At 43.0% G+C, this 19,938-nt stretch overlaps 2 protein-coding genes across 7 annotated transcripts; one reads left to right on the top strand and one right to left on the bottom strand.

Moving 5' to 3' along the window:
• Nucleotides 1-130: 130 nt before the first annotated feature.
• dmtf1 (cyclin D binding myb-like transcription factor 1) lies at nt 131-10,210 on the top strand. The gene is given in 18 exon segments (XM_005463478.4): nt 131-250; nt 2,413-2,528; nt 3,180-3,314; nt 5,214-5,299; nt 5,521-5,632; nt 6,147-6,223; nt 6,305-6,462; nt 6,546-6,578; nt 6,666-6,775; nt 6,860-7,088; nt 7,166-7,317; nt 7,452-7,588; nt 7,591-7,648; nt 7,915-7,997; nt 8,070-8,228; nt 8,311-8,532; nt 8,864-8,969; nt 9,426-10,210. Coding segments are annotated over 17 exon segments (2,001 nt in total). The 5' UTR covers nt 131-250; nt 2,413-2,419; the 3' UTR covers nt 9,461-10,210.
• A 479-nt stretch (nt 10,211-10,689) lies between these two features.
• On the bottom strand, nt 10,690-19,319 carry tmem243b (transmembrane protein 243, mitochondrial b). 6 transcript variants are annotated; one of them, XM_005463483.4, is made up of 5 exons: nt 19,210-19,319; nt 13,961-14,236; nt 13,684-13,734; nt 12,538-12,642; nt 10,690-12,454 (listed from the first exon to the last, which is right to left on the bottom strand). In XM_005463483.4, exons 2-5 carry the CDS (start codon nt 14,036-14,038, stop codon nt 12,335-12,337), a joined length of 354 nt encoding a protein of 117 aa, XP_005463540.1. In that variant the 5' UTR covers nt 14,039-14,236; nt 19,210-19,319; the 3' UTR covers nt 10,690-12,334. The 6 variants fall into 6 exon arrangements, with proteins under 6 accessions (XP_005463540.1, XP_005463542.1, XP_005463539.1 ...); XM_005463485.4 differs by lacking the exon at nt 19,210-19,319 and adding an exon at nt 18,646-18,861; XM_005463482.4 differs by lacking the exon at nt 19,210-19,319 and adding an exon at nt 17,306-17,469.
• Between the last annotated feature and the right edge of the window lie 619 nt (nt 19,320-19,938).

Raw genomic sequence — 19,938 nt, 5'->3', positions numbered from 1 at the left:
TCAGTTTTACTGATTTATTTCTTGTTTTAATTAGACAAAACTGTGTTTTCTTTTTTACCTTTTTATGGCGCTTCAGTCGTAGATGCCGTTTAATAAAAACCATGAAATATAAATAACATAAGCATGAACTCCGCCAATTTACGGATACTGTACGGACCTGGCAACCGGCTGGCCTTCGCGCTGCCGAGCCTCCATCCTGGCACTTACCTTCATCCTGGTAACTTGCAAGTTCCCGGACTAAAAACAGGAAGTAAGTAGCCAAATCAAAAGTAAAATTCACCTTCTGTTTGGTTGTCGAAGCCGGTGAGGGGCGCGGAGAAAGCTCGGAGCGATAAAAATTGCACCAAAGCCGAGAATAAATCGCAAAAACAGTGTCAAACTGCACAGACGCCATAAGCTACAGCTTGTCGACTAACATGGCGCCGGAGAGTTTTCTTCTTTCATTCAGCTGCTTAGCTTTCAGCAGGCTAACGGTTAGCATTAAGTCAGCTTCACTGAGTGTTGGGGATGCCGGTCTTTGTTCGTGTCACATTACAGCTTCTGTGTTAGAATAGCGCTAGTCTCTGTTCTAACGTTCATGTAAGCGTAATATTAAAGACGCGTTAGTCTGCGTAGAATCGATCTTTTCATCGGTGTAAATAACGATGCACAGCAGCGTTCGTCAAACTCCGTTTAAAAACCTCCAAATTTAACAGAGTTTTGTTGATTAAATGCCAGTAAACGTATCATTGATCCTAAATTGGAGGAAAATATTAAAGACTTACATTTTATGCATTTACTCTCAAAGAAATGCGGAATATTTGAAAAATTTACACCTTTCTTTGTTTGTTATATTTCCCCTCAAAACAGTGGGGGGCGGCAGCGAGCAGTGTAGAATTATTGCATTTTATAAATCACATAAGCATTCACAGGTACTCCCCTGAATTTACCGGCCGCATCTGATGATAATAAATGTTATTATACTTTATTGTTGGGGAAAAGAAATGTCTGTCAGCATTCATTTTTTCTTTTAATCCCTCTGTTTTTCAAAGGACATTGGTGTGTACACAATAAAAGTAACACATATGTTAACTTATATGGTTTAACAGTATTTATTGTCTTCATAAACCGGTGTAAGATCACATGCATGACACATCTACAGTGACACTGCTGGAACTGAGTTACAGTGATGGTGCTTAGCTTACAGTGACAGATTTTGGAAGAGAGTTCTGACTGTGATTTTAGTTTTGTTGTCTATGAGCTCTTTTTCATTATAAAAACATCTACTAAAACATTTTATACCCTCATTTTTGCAAACTCAGCATCATATGATGTCTGAATAATTACAAAAGTACAGTGGGTGACTGTGGCTTAGGTGGTAGAGCAGATCAGCTGCTGATTGGAAGGTTGGTGGTTTGATCCTTGGCTTCCCCAGGCTGCATGCCAAATATCCTTGGGAAAGATACTAACCCCAAGTTGCCCTCCAATGCATTCATGGGAGTGTGAATGTTGGTTAGTTTGCACTTGAGTTTTGAAGTGCTTGTATGAGTGGGTGTGAATGGGTGAATGAGGCATGTTGTATACAGTGCTTTGAGTACTCCGGGAGAGTAGAAAAGCGCTATATAAGAATCAGTCCATTTACAACTTCTATAACTCACCTAAAAGTAATAAATTATGTTGTAGTTACCGTGTTATGCTTCTTTTAATTAAGAGGGTGCTAACTGTGTTGTGCACATTGTTATTAGTAGTAGTAGTATTCTATCACTGTCAGTGAAATTTGAGTTTTAGGCAGTTATTTGATTTTTTTAATATATATAATATATGCACATATTTATAAAATATAATTATGTGATCAATCACCCAAATGACCCATTTGGAGCTAGAAAAACCCTGATGGTTGGACAGAAAAACGACTTACCTGGAAAGTGTGACATTTTATTACTTTTTTTTTAAAGAAGCAAATAATTAACAAGCTTAATCAGGACTGAGATTAGTCATGAGTCAGATTTAGTGTGCAGAAATGTAGATTTTCCCATCTTCAGTTCAGGCAGCCACAGAGTCGAAATCCGTCCAGTCCTTGCAGCTTTTTGCTGTAAATAGTTTTTATTATGAAGGTTTCTATCCAAGTGAGGTGACCCTGAGGTGTCTGATGCCAAAATACGAGCTGATTGAACCCTGTAAACACTAAAGAAGCTGCTTCAGCACTTCTTCTATTATATTATTGATCATAGCAGACTCTGGAGCATCACTGATAGAGAAAAAAGAGAGAATAATCCTATATAGGGCGCCTCTAACCTACAAGCCGCTTTGCTGCCTATTACGAACACACCAAATTGTGATCATTTGGTGTGGTGGTAGTCGTAGTGAAATTAGTACCTGAGAACACCTGTGGCTGTGAAATTGCTCTGAGTTCGTCTATGTGTCTCTCTGCAGCTGCAGGATGAGTTCGGCCGCAGAGGACGACGACGCCGGCGCTTTAGAAACCGTCAAATCTGTAACGCTCACGCAGGACAGTGATGGAAGCATCATACTGCACTGTCCTCCCTCTGGTGGGTCTACACACAAAAATCAATCAGCCATCAGTAACTAATCAGTACACTTAAAGCAGGTTCAAAGTTTTTAAATTTAACATTCTGTGTGGTGATTTTGATTAAAGTAAAACACTTTTTTGCTTTTTTTAATTGTCACAGTTTAATTACTCAGTTTATTCTTTCCATAAACGAAAACATTTTTTTTTTTTTTTTTTTTGCTCCTGTGGGTTTGTTTCTCTCCCACTGCACCTGAGTGCAAAGCGGACCAGCCAGGGTTCAAATTTGTGATGTTTTCTTGTCATTTTTCCTATAAATTTGAGCATTTTCCTCATATTTCTCAGTTTTTAAGTTTAAAAAAAAAAATTTATTCATATAAATTTTTCTTTTTTTCTGATAATTTTCCTTTTTTCCTCATAAATGAATTTTTCTCCTGATCATTTTCTGAGTTTTTAAATTAGCCAATTTTTGTAAAACAAAGTTTTTTCTCATAAATTTGACACTTCTTAAAACTTATACGTTATTAAAACCCCAATTAATATAAAAGTGAAACTAAAAATAACAACAAAAATTTTAGATGATGTTTTTGTCAGATTAAGGCTATAGAAATAAGTCTGTGTGTGTGTGTGTGTGTGTGTGTGCGTGTGTGTGTGTGTGCGTGTGTGCGCGCAGACGAGGACTCGGAGCCACTCCAGAAGAAGCTGCGACTCTCCACAGACGAGCAGGAAAACTCGGACACACCTCAGTTCTCCGTCGTCACGTTGCCGGGTCAGACGAGCTCGGGACCGTTCCCCGTTCATGACTACAGTGAGTCACACTGAAATCACCTCACATGGTTCCTGCTAACAGCTGCGGCAGCTGCATCCTGATGAGAGGGTTTTCATTTACTCAAACTCTAAATTTACTCAAATCCAGCAAAATATCATAAAATACAGGGAGTGCAGAATTATTAGGCAAGTTGTATTTTTGAGGAATAATTTTATTATTGAACAACAACCATGTTCTCAATGAACCCAAAAAACTCATTAATATCAAAGCTGAATGTTTTTGGAAGTAGTTTTTAGTTTGTTTTTAGTTTTAGCTATTTTAGGGGGATATCTGTGTGTGCAGGTGACTATTACTGTGCATAATTATTAGGCAACTTAACAAAAAACAAATATATACCCATTTCAATTATTTATTTTTACCAGTGAAACCAATATAACATCTCCACATTCACAAATATACATTTCTGACATTCAAAAACAAAACAAAACAAATCAGCGACCAATATAGCCACCTTTCTTTGCAAGGACACTCAAAAGCCTGCCATCCATGGATCCTGTCAGTGTTTTGATCTGTTCACCATCAACATTGCGTGCAGCAGCAACCACAGCCTCCCAGACACTGTTCAGAGAGGTGTACTGTTTTCCCTCCTTGTAAATCTCACATTTGATGATGGACCACAGGTTCTCAATGGGGTTCAGATCAGGTGAACAAGGAGGCCATGTCATTAGTTTTTCTTCTTTTATACCCTTTCTTGCCAGCCACGCTGTGGAGTACTTGGACGCGTGTGATGGAGCATTGTCCTGCATGAAAATCATGTTTTTCTTGAAGGATGCAGACTTCTTCCTGTACCACTGCTTGAAGAAGGTGTCTTCCAGAAACTGGCAGTAGGAGTGGGAGTTGAGCTTGACTCAATCCTCAACCCGAAAAGGCCCCACAAGCTCATCTTTGATGATACCAGCCCAAACCAGTACTCCACCTCCACCTTGCTGGCGTCTGAGTCGGACTGGAGCTCTCTGCCCTTTACCAATCCAGCCACGGGCCCATCCATCTGGCCCATCAAGACTCACTCTCATTTCATCAGTCCATAAAACCTTAGAAAAATCAGTCTTGAGATATTTCTTGGCCCAGTCTTGACGTTTCAGCTTGTGTGTCTTGTTCAGTGGTGGTCGTCTTTCAGCCTTTCTTACCTTGGCCATGTCTCTGAGTATTGCACACCTTGTGCTTTTGGGCACTCCAGTGATGTTGCAGCTCTGAAATATGGCCAAACTGGTGGCAAGTGGCATCTTGGCAGCTGCACGCTTGACTTTTCTCAGTTCATGGGCAGTTATTTTGCGCCTTGGTTTTTCCACACGCTTCTTGCGACCCTGTTGACTATTTTGAATGAAACGCTTGATTGTTCGATGATCACGCTTCAGAAGCTTTGCAATTTTAAGACTGCTGCATCCCTCTGCAAGATATCTCACTATTTTTGACTTTTCTGAGCCTGTCAAGTCCTTCTTTTGACCCATTTTGCCAAAGGAAAGGAAGTTGCCTAATAATTATGCACACCTGATATAGGGTGTTGATGTCATTAGACCACACCCCTTCTCATTACAGAGATGCACATCACCTAATATGCTTAATTGGTAGTAGGCTTTCGAGCCTATACAGCTTGGAGTAAGACAACATGCATGAAGAGGATGATGTGGACAAAATACTCATTTGCCTAATAATTCTGCACTCCCTGTACAAGTAAGGTAACTCAGACTGTTCAGATCCTGGTCTCTTCAGCCAGAAAGTACCTGCTGGTGATGTCATTGTCCTCATGCTGGTTTATGGAGTTTGCTGTTAATGTCTGCATTAAATGGCACAAAGAAAGCTTCAGATATGTGAAGTTGTTTGGGTTTCTGGCAGGATAATAAGGTTTGAGGGTAAAAGATTATCCGTGTTGTTTCTCAGTGTCGGACACTCAGGCGGAGACCTTCGAGGTGACGATGACGCCCACGCCGGACGAGCTGTCTGAGGACAGCGTCACTCAGATTCAGGTGGTGCTCAGGCTCCTTTTTTCTTCTTCAAGCGTTCTTTATTTGCTCTGTGTAGTTTCCTGTAAGGATGAGCCACCAGTTGAAAGTGAGCTGTTTCTGCTTTAATAAAAGCAAAGTGACGGAAAACAAAAAGGAGCTTTATTTATATGAAATGGATTAAATGTAAGAGAATGGGGTGTGACTGAACAGAGGTTTTCATTTTGATCACTTTGTGTTTGCAGATCCTACAGGAAGATGAAGACTCCCTCTCAGCCAATCAGAAGACGGAGGTGTCGCCCGTCAGTCAGGCCTGGTTCACGACTAAAGAAGACAAAGACACGCTGGCTAATAAAGGTATCAACGAGGCCGGAACCTCTGTAGCAGACAGTGAATGCAGCTCACTCAGAGGCTTAGAGAAAACAGCACAACCCAGAAGAAGTCAGAGTCTATGGATGTCTGTGTGAAAATGAGCTCAGTGAACTCTTTCCTGATGACTTCATGGTGTCAGACTCTAGTTTAGAGTCCTGTTGAAGACAGCATGATGTTTATTTAGGATGCCTACTCCACACCTCGTAGTCCGCCTGGATGGATGCTGGAGTCCGTTAGCAGCAGCAAAGTACACAATAAAAAGTTCTAATAAAGCCAAACTTAACAAAGGGGAAAATAAAGTCAGGTAAAAGCTGATTTTTCTTCTCCTTTTTGACTTTAAATGAAACTCGAATGTATAAAATAAACAATTTTTTACTCAAACCAGCGACTGGGACCATGAACTCCTCAGGAAAGACTTTCATATGGCTGGAGTCCAGACGAGTCGCCCCCTGCTGTTCATTAGAAACAATGCAGGTTTTTCAGGTCTCTTCCCTTTCAGGTCATAAGTGGAAACAGGGCATGTGGTCTAAAGAGGAGATCGACATCCTCATGAGGAACATCGACCAGTATGTGAAGGTACGTGGGCTGGTCCCTGACACAATTTCTGCCTCTGTGACGTCTGATGACGTTAAACTGTTCTTGTGGCCACGATCTCAGGGCCGTGGCATCGAGGACCCGGCAGAGATCATCTTTGAGATGTCCAAAGAGGAGAGGAAGGACTTCTACCGCTCTGTGGCGTTGGGGTTAAACAGGCCGCTGTTCGCCGTCTACAGACGAGTCCTCCGGATGTACGACAACCGTAACCATGTCGGCAAGTGAGTGCACGGAGAAAAGATGGTGGAAGAAAGGCAGTGCAAGTTTGTTGGTTTCTGTGTTTAAGGAGTGATTTGTGTCTTAGGTACACTCCTGAAGAGATCGAGAAGCTGAAGGCGTAAGTACAACTTTGTTTTTAACAAGCGCTTGACAATGGTGTAGAATGGATTTCACACTAACCCGTGTTTATATGTGATGCGTTTAGGTTGAGGGAGAAACACGGGAACGACTGGGCGACTATCGGTGCTGCGCTAGGTCGCAGCGCATCCTCTGTGAAAGATCGCTGCCGGCTGATGAAGGACACATGCAACACAGGTTCTGCACAGCAGCCGTTTGTACTTGTAGAGATATTGAAATGCTTGCTTTTATTTTGAAATTCACTCTGTTTTTATAAACCAGGTAAATGGAGCGAGGACGAGGAGCGACGGCTTGCCGAGGTCGTATACGAGATGGCAGGGGTGTCGCCGGGGTCGGCGGTCACAGGAGGCGTGTCATGGGCGACGGTGGCTGATCGAGTCCGCACACGCTCAGAAAAGCAGTGTCGGTCTAAATGGCTGAACTACCTGAACTGGAAGCACAGTGGAGGAACTGAGTGGACGAAGGAGGACGACTTGAACCTCGTACGCAGGTATGGCGGCGTGGGCGTGCACGCGTGTGTCTGAGCGAGCATAGTAAACCATGTGTAAGCTTGATGCCGTGTTTCAGGATATCAGAGCTCGACGTGGAGGATGAGAATGAAATCAAGTGGGAGGATCTCGCCGGCGGATGGAGCAGCGTCCGATCGCCCCAGTGGCTCCGATCCAAGTGGTGGAGCATCAAGAGACAAGTGGCCAATCATAAAGACATCCCCTTCAGTGGTATGGATACACACACACACACACACACACACACACACACACACACACACAAATTAATACCAACATTTATTTCCTCATGTTTCTGATTCTCTCCTTCTATTAATAAAATCTCGTGATGTGGTTTCCGTCTCCAGTCCTCCTGAAGGGCCTCCAGGAGCTCATGGCCTCCTCGCAGTCGGCATCTGGTCCGGGCAGCCCCTCCTCCTCCTCCTCCTCCCTTCAGATCCGACTCACCCGTTTAGACGAGAATACCGGCGGAGCCAGCCCCGCCCCAGCTCTGTGGCCGCACTGCAGATTCCTTTACAGATCCCGCTGCAGATCACACACCTGGGTGAGACTTGCACGCCTGAACTACACCACCCACATGTCCGTTTCCTCTGCGTGTGCTGTGGCCACACTAATTTTTTTTTTTTTATGGAGATACTAAACCACCATAGAAGAAGAATTAGAACCAGACTGTGCTGATGAATCAGAGAAGAAGGTGATTGAGGTTTACCTGTTGGACAGCGTGTAACAGGTGTGCTGCCTGCAGCTGCAGATGTTCTTGTCCTGACAGCGAGACCTCTGACTGTTGCTCTATTTGTGTTTCTGTGTTAGCGTCAGATTCAGCGGCAGCAGCCAGCGACAGTGAGACCATCACACTGAATGCTGGAGCGCTGCAGACCTTTGAGATCCTGCCGGTAAGCACCACGAGCGCCTTTCACAATAAAACACATGAATATGAATGAATTTAAAACCTTTTCTTTGTGCAGTCGTTCCACCTGCAGCCCACCGGCACCCCGGGAACCTACTACCTCCAGACAACATCCAATCAGGGCCTTCCACTGAGCTTAGCCAATAACAGCACCGTTACCCTGACGACGAGCTCCTCGCCCTCGTCTCATGAACACATCATCCTCCACAGTCTGTCGGTCAGTTTACTGCCCTGCTGAGGGTAAACGTGTGTGTGTGTATGTGTGTGTGTGCCTCTTTTCACATGCTTTCCGTCTCCAGGCCGACAGTCTCTGCTCCAGCGATGGCGTCATCATCCAGACTGTCACCTCTGACCCCGCCTCCTCCTCCTCTGAAGCCCTCAGCCAGCCGCAGCTGGTGGTGGAGACGGAGACCCGGGGCCAGGACGATCGTCTCGACACCGCAAGTCTGTTGGAGGGGTCGGAGAGCGTCGTCACGGAAACTCAGGAGCCAATGACGAATGGCTTCAGTGACACAGACAAAGTAGAAACTTCTGTTTTTCTTCACACGTTGTTTGCATGCTTTTAATTTGTAAAGCTTCCGTTAGTATCGTTCTGTTTTTGTTGATAAATAAAGGGGTGGACAAAATAATAGAAACACCAGCCAGTTTTGTGGATTAAAACTTTTTTTATGGCCAGAATATGTAAGAATTTTAACTTAAATAAAACAAATAAATATATTTGTACAGAGAGAAACAACAAGGGGGGAGGGTGGGGTCACAACACAACCAAGTCAGCTGTGTTGTCCTCGTACCCAGAGGGAGCACACAATGATGACTGAGAACAGTACAACAGCGTGTGTTTGTGTGTGTCAGGGCCTGCGTTCCCCCCCGGTGGAGGCTCCAATGGTGCATTCTGGGATAACGTCTGGCAGTGCCGTGCTGATCGTGTCTCCTCCCAACATCAGCAGCACACTAACAGGTAACACGCACACACAGTTAAAGTAGAATGTAACTGTGAATCTATGCTCTGCCTCCTGTCAGTGAAACTATGGTAACCATGTCCCATGAGGCTCAGCATCTCCTTTACTGCTCAGAGATGAGTCCCTGTGTGCTGGGACACGAGCGCTGCTTTAAATTCAAACTGTTTGATTGGGTTTTTAAGCCTTTGTGTCTTTTAAATGAGGTTGTGTTTTAGTGTCCATGCTGCCCGTCTGTATGGCGGCGGGGTGAAAATACCCAGGCTTTCAAATCTGACGCCCTCTACCCCTGTGGTGCATTTGGAAATTCTGATGATTAAAAATAGAAAAATAAATTAAACGTGAATTTAAACGTAGCCTTAAGTTTCTCTCTGAGTGTGTAATCAGAGTATTCATACTGCTGCATGAGTTTCTCAGAGCACACACCAGAGCATCACTTCCTTTCTGTTTTTCATCAGATCCCATCTTGGAAAACCAGGAAGTCTCTGACTGAGTTGGACTTTCCGCTGCAGCTGTCACTCAGGGCGACACCTCCACCCTTGGGCTTGGCCCGGCATGTCAGACTGTGATACTCGCTCCTCTCCTGCTTCCCGTTTCCTCTTTAACGTGGGGATGCGAGCACTTTAAAAACTAAACTAAACATTTTTGGAGCCCCTGAATGAAATGACCGCAGTGCCAAAGAGACTCTAAAGCCTGGACACTTTAATGTGAACGGACCCTCAGATCTGAAAAATCATCCTTTTTCATTTTACATGAAGCTGTTTTGTCGGACTGGTGACAATGATCAACAGAACTCAAAGCAATAGTTCAATGTTACACATTTTCCACCTGTTTTTTCATGACTGAAGTTCACCTTTATTTATTTATGCTCATTTTTGAAGACTTTAAACCTGCTGTTTTCAGCAGGAACCTCTGTGAAATTTTAAAGTAAAAAAACAAATAATCCTGAAGTGAGGTGAGGTTGGCTTTTATTGTGAAAGGCTGGGCTTATTTGCCCTAAAGATGTTTATCCTGTTCCTCTGTAACACACAGCTCTATTTCCATAGTTTCACAGCTGTTAACACCTGTAACAGTCACTGGATTTATCCGCTGAAAATAGTCCCGCAGAGAGCATTCATTCAAACAGATGGCGCAGAGATGGGAGTGCTGCTGGTTTTGGTGTTTTTGTGAGTTTTGCTTGAACTGGTCAGATGTCAGAGTTGCCCAAAGAGGCAGTGATTTCTTACAGTTGGTGTAAACAAAAGCAGCCTTGCATGATTAAGAGGAATCCAGTTTATAGTCTGGTTTGGTAATTCTGGGTGAACTGGCCCTTTAAACAGGCCGGTTTGAGAGGATTTACTCCAAACTAATTAAGCACCAGGGTGGTTCTTGCCATTGTTCCCTGGTTGCTAATGCTGCCTCGTGCTGTGGACAGATCAGATTCGACCTGATCATCATTCAACCGTCCAAACGTCGCTGCTAGTTAGTTTTCTGTCTTCATTTTTTCTGTTAGACTCGGGTTTATTATCTTTAGATGGAAAATAACCTCCCACTCCTGTTTGGTGTTTTTAAATCAATTCCTGGATGCTAAACTTTATTGTAAAAGAAGAGCTGAAGGCTTTAAACCCTCAATGGTGGGGTTTTTTTGGGGAAAATTGGAAAACTGAAAACCTTAAACCTTATATGGATAACAGGTCATAAAGCAGGAGCAGCAGGAGGAATGGATGCTTGAGGAGGACTGAATGGAGCTGAAAAAGCCAGATTAATAACAGTGACACAGCTTTACTTGTAAAGCCATTTACAAAGCTTTCATTCATTTCCACTGGCGCTAGCCTGAGAAAGGGAGAGAGTGAGTGTGTGTGATTTAGAAATGCTTAGTGCAAAGAATTGGCAGTCGGTGTAATTCAGCATTTAAATCCAACTTAAAATCCTCTCAGCTACATTTGGACTGTAATTACATACATGGTGATCAGAAGAACCCGACAGACGGAGAAAACACAGGTTTGCATATTTCTGATTTGCTGATACAGCCGCCTGCTAACGTCTACAGTACTGAACAGCTGCTTCCCTCCATGCTCACAGCCTGCATCCAGGTTAAAGGAAAAGTCCACCTGAGCAGGTAACAGCAGCGGAATACATCTGAGTTTGGGCTGAGAACAGAAAGACCCCTGAATACACCACTATGGGTTTTTATATTAATTAATGGTCCTTTGTTCCCTTTGAGAGCTTCTCTATGTTTGAATGTTTGAATTGTTCTGAAGAGTCCACTTCGGAAGTAGATTTAGGATAAAACATGTTTATGCCTTCATAATGTCCACAGTCTGTATATAAAAGATGGACATGGCCACATGACATCACAGGTTTGTTGGGCACCACCATGGTTCACCTCTGCTGCAGCTGTTAAAGGTTTGAACAGTGTTTGTATCAGGATAAAAACATGTTTATTTCTGTGTTTTAACAAGGGAGTCTATGGAGACCGACTCATTGCTGGAGCCAGCCTCTAGTGGCCACGAGAGGAACTACAGGTTTTGTTTTCAGACACTTCCTCTCTGGTGTTGTCGGCATTCCATCACACTCTAAACATCTTTATCCAGCCTGTAACTCTGTTGCCCTCCAGTGAAGATGTGCTGAAGCTCTCATGCATGTTTTATATATAGTCTGTGGAATTAAAGTTCCTCCTAAGAGTCAGTAGGGGGCGCTGCCTCCGTTTCCTAATAGATTTCATGAATCAGGGAAACACTGCCTGTTTCCCTGTTTCATGAATCACAGTAAACTTTGCCGATGTGTTTATCGTCCCAGCTGCTAGTTTCAGGTCTCATTTAATGCAACATGTTTATTTTCTAACTTGTGGTCCCTTAAATATGAGGGGGGCGGGATAGAATTAGCCAATCAGAGCGAAGCTGGTGAGTAGAAGAGCTCTCTGACATCCAGCCTGCGTTCCTGCCTCCTGCTGTCCTGTTAACGGGACCTTTGATGGTGTTTTGTTGGAGTTTAATGATCAAAACTCATATCTTTAAAGAACTGCAGATCAAACGTGAAAGTGAAGGAAAGATAAATGTAAAAGACGTCACATTTAAAGCGACTCTGAGAAACAGATGTGGATTTTTCGTTTAAATGAAGGGTCCCAAACAAATGTGTGTGTCTGTGTGCGTGTAAACACACTCGACTGTGTGTTGTGCTCCAGCAGTTTGTCGCCTCTTACAGTACATCATCATCATCATCCCACACTGAGTCCAGTCTCTGTGCCCAGTTCCCACTGGTGCTGATTCCACAGCAGGTTCAAGTTCGTGTAACAGTTATTATTTTGGTCATGTGACTCCTTCACGCTGGTCCTGCTCATGAAGGCCACGTGTTCCCTTGTTCCCGCTTGCCTTCCTTGGCTCCGCCTTTACCTGACGTCGTGGAAGTAGAGGTTGGCACATATACACAGCAGCACGATGGACGCCAGCATGAAGTAGATCAGATTCCTGAATTTGGGCTCCAGGTCGCCCTGACGGTACCAGAATATCTGCAGGACAGAGAACAGATGTTTAAAGGCTCCCTTCTGTGACCTGGCGACCTTTGCGTGAGCATTTGGCCATGTTTGTTTACCAGCACTAACGTGGAGCTGCAGGTCAGCAGGATGCACACGGCGAAGAAGATGTTCAGCGGCCGCGGAGGCATCGTGGGAAACACAAAGGAACAGATGACAGTCACCTGCAAAACAAATGGTCATGAATAAAAATGCATGCTGGTGAAGATACGTCACTCTTCTGTGTGTTCTTTTAAGCACAACCCGCATGAAGCGACAGTCGCAGCCAGAGATGGTAAAGACTTCTGATAGCTGCGGTTGCTAACGCTTTTGGTTGTACAACTGTTTTGCAGTCAGCTGACACAAACTGAAAGCGTTCTCCTTCAAAGTAAGGATTTCATCTCAGGGCTGGCAACATGTTTCAAAATGTGCAACTTTTACTTTGAAGGTAAATGTTCCATTTCCTGTTTGCACCCCACTTTTTGGGGTTTTAATGCCGCTCCACTCAGCGAATGTTTGCAGATATGCTGATGTCTCATGTGCAGCCTACAGGAAACCATAGACAGCTGCGATTTCACCTAGCAACACTGGGTCTGGGAACAAAATTTTCCCCTCATGACCTGTTTGTAAATATTACATCCAATATGGCCAATAGCTCCAGAGCGAGATGTCGCTGACCCTCAGGAAACACTTTTCTGATAATCTTACTGGCTCAGTCCCTCGTTTTTAGGCCACACTGAAGAAAAGATAAAAGCTGGTGAATTTTGGTTTGGTTGAGAGGAGGGTTACCTGAGGTATGCTCATTGGTTCATAGCTTGTGATTGACAAATCATTAGCTGATAAGGATATCCAGCTACTTGGTGGATAATTTAGCTGCACAAATGTTAAATGATGCCGTAACAGTTATGAAAATAATCCCAAAGTTGAGTTCCTTTATTCTACTCCTTACTCTGAGCTTCAGACAGACAGGCTAGGTTAAGGTTAGGCTTTGTAATTCTGTCTCAGCACACCAGCAGCATGGGTTTTAAATCAAAGAGGTGTCCGGCTGATGGACGGATGTGTTCAGGGACAAAAAAAACCAATTGAGACACTGCGCTGAGAGGAGAAAAGCAGCAGCTGCCAGGCTGGCTGGTTTCACCTCCGCCCACATAGGAGCGGCTTCTTCCTGTGTGCCAGAGCAGGTGTGGTGACATTTTTTAGGTCTGTATGAACGATGCGGGACTTACCAGAACCACCACAGACGTAAATCCCCCCACCGCCATGTTGATGATTCGATCCTGCAAGAAACAGATCAGGTGAGTGCATCGCCCCGAGGATCACGCACTGCTGATCAGAACTGATCATTTTCAGCTAAAGTGACTGTAATTAATTACTTCAGTGCAAGCATTAGTTATTAAATATTCAGATTAATCCGCTGATGAAAGTAGTCCCCTGCAGCTTTTACTCTTTATAAACAGCCCAGTCGCTCTCCTGTAGAAACATCAGTAATGGCTGACATCATACCCGAGCAGACGTCTCTCCAAACAGCGGTCTGTTGTCCAGGCCGCTTGTGCCATACGTCCTTGTAGTGAAGTCATCCATGGCGGCGCTGGCAGACACAGCTCCGACTGATCGTTTCTCAGCAGCGCCACTTCGTGGAAAAGCTGCGACAGTTCTGCTGCATGCTAGCCGTCTCTTTCTGCACGCCGGGGAGAAGGCGGTCAGTGTAGGTGGAGCCGTGGGGACATTATAGAGGTGTGGGCTGAAGTGACCAGGTAGGCTGCTGCTGCTCCTCTTTCACTTTAGTGACAGAAAACAGAGACTGTCAACAAGAGGCAGCATGGGCAGAGCTCCCTGAAAAGCATTAAATATCTGAGTGTCAAAGTTTCTCTCAGAGGAACGACGTGGTTGTTTGTCAGTAGCGGTCAGCCGCAGCCGCCGCCGATCAAAAGATACGTCAGAAAGATTTACACTGTAGTTTCTCTTGCTTCACTTCCTCTTCGTTTAGGATAGATAACAAACCACAGCTGCTGATATCGATACAGTGAATGGTGCAGAAAGAGGAAGCTGAAATCAAAACCTCACATTCTCATTTAAAGAGCTGTGAGCTTCAGCGTGTCGTTAGTCTGACGGTTCACAGGCCGCTCAGTTAGATCATGAGCTTGTCACTGCTTGCTCACACGCTGATCTCACTACTTTACAGTGTGACAGAAAACCAGGAGGAGAAGAAGAAAACGTTGCTCTGCTTCTGCAGTGAAACTGAAACAAACACCTGCTGTTCTTATGAACACCATTAATATTTCATACACAGCAGAATTCACTTTATATAGAAAACAAAGTGACAGCTGTGGCTGAGGCACAGAGAAGCCAGCCACATCTGGAAGAAGATTCCACCTGATCCCCTCAGAAGCAGCCACACATGTTCTCTATAACAGAAGCTTCAAAACCCCTGTGAGGGATGCAGTGATATGAGTTTGGGCAATGAGGCCGCAGGATGGTTTATAAGTCGGGAGGCCCGAGGTTCCATTTTACTTTGTTTTTATAAAACACCAATAAGGACACGTTTACAGCTGAATCTTTACACTGGTGACACAGCGGCCTGCTCCAGGTTCTCACAGGCTGCAGATTCTCCTGTTTTGCACCTTGGTTATGGAAAAGCCTTTAAAAACACTTAAGTGTTTAATAGAGAATTCCATCTATAAAGCAAGTAGCAGCTTGGCGTTTCTTCTCTTGAGTGCTCGGATTTTATTTTTATCCTGTTTGTTCTCGTTATCTTTGATAACGTTGCAAAAATAAAGAGATTTTCATCTCAGGAGAGTTGCTGACTAAAGAAAAAACACACATATATTTCATGAGTGTTTAAAAAAAGATGAGCATATTAGGAAATGATTGTAACTCAGGAGTCGCAGCTGGAAAAGGAGTCTGGTGTCAAAGGTCGGCGGCACCAGCGCTCGTTTCTGTCACAGATTTTATCCGGTGTAGTTTCTTCAGACTCTGATATCAAAGCTGGTTTTAGAACAATGAACAAAAGCCAGATGTGGACTTCAGACTGTGGCGGCCACAGTGGCTGTCGCACTGATCACTGAGTCACTCCTCTGCGGTCTGAGGGCCTTAACAGGAGCTAAACTTTACTAAAGCTATAATATGTGAGCCTGCAGAGAGAGAGCAGGGTGTCGACATCACCACCCGTCCACAGATGCATCCTCTCAGCAGATTCAAGCACCACTTTCACAAAGGCGGCTGCAGACATTTCTTCTTTTCTGGGTGAGAAGGCGGCAGGAAAGGAAATAAAACCCTCAGCAGAGCTTTCTCAGCAGAAAAACACAAGAGTGCAAAACAACAGCCCCTTTATCACCGAGCGTACGGTCGGCCCAAGGCGACATTCCTCCTAAGCCTTGTGATTCACTAGGCCGCTTAACAAGAAACCCCGAGTCTGAACAGAGGCACAGAAAAACAACAATTACACCCCGATAAATCCAGAAGGAAGAACACAAACACAGCAGCTTCATACTGGCACAAATCAGAGGAAAATATCTAAATCTGCTCTTTACAACACATGAAGACACGCCAGGGCTGATACAGGCAAAACTAAGAAGGAGATAGAAGTTGTGTAGTCATGAAACAGTGGTCGTTCTCAGAGTGCAGCGAGAATTTGCCAGGAAAAACTATAAGGCTATAACATCAGATTTATGAGCAGAAAAACTATTAAATCTTTGTCAAACGTGTGCTGCTTTAATATGTACGACTTTCTCACAAACATCTGACTTTAGAAAGATTTTAAAGTCATCCCATGTGATTAAAACTGATTTTAAAACTCTATTCCACTGTAAATGCCACGTTTCTGAGATCACTTGTTTCGATCTCAGACAAAATGTGGCGTGAGGTGAGTTGGGTGCACCTGCGTTTTCATGGTACAAACACACATCGGTGTTATCTGATGATCTGATGTCCTTTCTTTGCTCGTGTGATGCATGCTCCAATCATCCTGCTCTTGTGTAACAGCAGAAAGGTTCCATGGAGCACTCTTGATAGGAACCACGTTCCCACATCTGTGACCCATCAGCTTTAACCTGGACAAATGTTTGTAGGGTGCTACATGTTTTACAGAACTTGCGCAGTGTGTTACTGCAATGAAAAAACCATTAAGCATAAATAGCCTGACCGCGAAGTCCCATGTGATGAAGGTTTGATCATTTACCTCTTAAATGTTAGCAGGACCACAGTTTTAGTTTGGGTTTGGGGGGGTTTCAAAAACGTCTCTCTTGTTAGTAATAGTTGGTTTCAAGTTACAGCGACATAAAACCACAGACAAGCTGTATAAAAATAAACAATAAAATTCACAGGAAATTACTGAAAATAACTTGTTAGTAATCATTATTGTTTCAATAAATATCCATTTCCAGAGATCCCAAAGTCTTTAGCATTAAACTGTCCTCCAACACACAGAAATTAAAGAGCTTTAATCTGTTTTGAAAACATAGCCCGACTCAAATTGTTGCGGTGCACTCTGCGGGCTCAGTATATAGCTTATCGTGTCTGTAATCGCTCAAGTTCACTCAAAACAGCTCATTAGCTTCACCTGAGAGTTAACGACCATATATTAGCACTACGAGTAGAAAACGCTGGAGAAGAGCTCGTATCCTAGCCATGAATGTTATTAGGCATGCACGGAAATGGAAAGAAGACGATAACCTTAAAGCTGCCTTTAGTAATGTAAGCTAACCTGAGATTTACCCGTGATAGGGCCAGCACCGAAGCGGGTGATCTGAGCTAAGCTAACTCCAAACAACTGCTCCCCGGCTGCTCGAGAAGAGCCCACAAATTTACCAAAAAATCTTCCTCTAATCTAAATCTTCCAGTGAAACATACCTGCCTCCCACTTCTGTGTTGACTCTACTGGAATCAACTTCAGAGCGATCAGGGTCACAGTTAAAGGGAATTAAAGCCCGGCAGGTCCGCATCGAGCTGTTATCAGAGCCGATCTGTAAGGTAGCCATTCCACTTCCTGTCGGTCCTACTGTACACAAAATAGCTGCACTTCATCCTGGAGCGCAACAGGGGGCGCTCCTCAGTGAGCAGGAGTGAGTGGAGGTACACGGCTAAAATAGTTACTTAGACTTGCTTATAGCTCCAAAAGGTCACGTTATTGTATTATTCGCTAACACAGTATTCATTCTGCGTCTGCACTGAAATAAAACTACACTACGTTTTAGCTTTTCACGCTGTGAAACCAATTTTGCCTATTCTGCTCATGCTTGCTGAGTTCCCTAGTAAGGTATTTACGACAGTAGGCACTTGCTTGATGGCACTTATTTATTGACGATAAACATGCGCACACATAAAACATAGTGAAAACTGTTAAGTGTTAAGTGTTTAGTTGACTGAGATGAGTGAACGTAATGGTACAAAGAGGCAGCTACTACAAATTTTCTGATGCTGCCGCCTTCTTGCCTGAAATCAAAATGGCGGCTGCCGTAAAGTTGGTAATGGTGCTGTGACGTCCCTAATAAGCACAGAAAGGCTTTTTTAACTACACTAGAAACCTGTGAAAAATTAAAGTAGAATTATGTTTGTCATTGTAAAATCACATTTAATCAAAAATACGATGAAAATTTGCGGAAGATAATTGTAACAACGCAAAATTTACATTTTTGTGTCGCCGTCCATTCCGGACTATCTCGCGAGCGCCCTCTAAGAAACAGCAAATACAAAATGGCGGGCGTTCCAGTTTCCATTAAAAGATCTCTGCTGTTAAAGGCGAGTGGAATTATTGTTGGGCCGACGCTTAGGCCGAACTCCATAAAAACCAACAAAACAAACAAACAAACACAAACAAACAAAACTGGCAATTTGAAAGCCGCTTATAACCAAAAGCGCCGTATCTAAAAAGAAGTAAGAGTAATGTAACAGTGGCCACTAACAGGCACCTAATTTAACAAATTGTTTTTTTAAATTAAGTTTTTTACAGTTTAAACCGGTAAATATATTACTTTATACAAAACATTTCTAAAAAACGATTTTAGGTAAACCAAAACGATTTTTTAAAACTGGGAAATTAAAAGCAAAATTTTCCCGCAACAATTTCTGCACCCTGCTAAATTAAATCACTCAAACTCTGAATGGAGTTCGGTGTGAAGAATATAAAACTTCTGTCATAGGAGCTTAAAGCAGTCCTGTAACATAAGTGTAAGTAATGGTATTTCACTCACCTGCTGCCTGTAGCAAGGCCGGATCAACTTTCTTTAATTACAAGTTAATAAGCATAAACAAACTCCAGGGGCAGCTAAATAACCACTGGGCTTGATTTGAGGTGGGGGAAGCCTGAGATCTGAGAAGTAGTGGGCCCATGCATAATCTCACCCCTCATGTTAGCATCACATGAGGGCAGTGTGACAGGCCCTGAGATTAACCCCAGCAAAACAGACCCAAAGAAAGAAAAATGCCTGCAATGACGTAACAGAAGAATTTTCTCAGAATACAACTTCGCTTCAAGATCACGTGACTCACTTTCGTGCCTTGAGTTTAACATACTTCTTACACGAGCATTATTATCTATAAACCATCAGTAAAACTGATTATTTGATAATTAAATCGGTTTTTCTAACTACTGTCTAACTCTCATGGAAATAAAAACCCTATTATTTTAATATTATATCAGCTCTGATGGTTTACAGGGTTACATTAGAAAACTGTGCTCAGTGCTGAATTAATTAATCTGTTAGAGAATATATATGTTTATGATTAAATTACTAAAATATCTGATCTGTACATACCCTTTGGTGCTCAGTTTTTCCAGATTTGCAGCTCTACAGTCAGCGTCCTTCCGCTCTGCACATGGACTTTGGCTCAGTTATCAGTGTAGAACACGACAGGTCACAGTAAGGCTGCAGCCTGATGTAAACAAAAGCACAAAGGCCCAGGTTTCAAGTCCAAACAGATCTCCCCGCTAGTTATCGGATTTTGCTGGAAGTAAGTTATATCGATTTAATACCTACAAACAGAATTTTAAATACTGTATTTTGTAACTTTAAGTTTGTATCATTTATTTATTTATTTTTACTAATGCAATAAAAATATTCTGTTGGACTTTCTTGAAAACTGGTATCAGCTTAACAAAGTGGTTGAATGTAATTTTAGTTCATTTTAGATTTTATTCAAAAGTAGCTACTTAGATACTGCAGAAGATGTTAAACATATCATTCGGTTCCTCCGGTAAATTCGGCATTGAAATAAACCCAAAAGCTTCATTTTATTAAAAAAAATCTTTTAAATAATTTAAAATCCTTTGAAATATTTTCTAAAATATTTTCTAAAAATATTTTTATAATAAATATTTTATAAAAAATATTTTAGTCTAGGGTGTACCCTGCCTTACGCTCGTAGCTGGGATAGCCCCCCCCCCCCCCCCAACTGTTATATTTTTTTGTATTACATGTAAGTACGGAAGAGGATTAGGGCCACTGGAAAAAAAGTGGGCACGTATTTTTTTTTCTTCTTTTCCA

Source organism: Oreochromis niloticus, linkage group LG17 (assembly GCF_001858045.2).
Source record: "Oreochromis niloticus isolate F11D_XX linkage group LG17, O_niloticus_UMD_NMBU, whole genome shotgun sequence".
Lineage (NCBI taxonomy): Eukaryota > Metazoa > Chordata > Actinopteri > Cichliformes > Cichlidae > Oreochromis > Oreochromis niloticus.
This window is presented reverse-complemented; position numbering and strand designations above follow the sequence as displayed.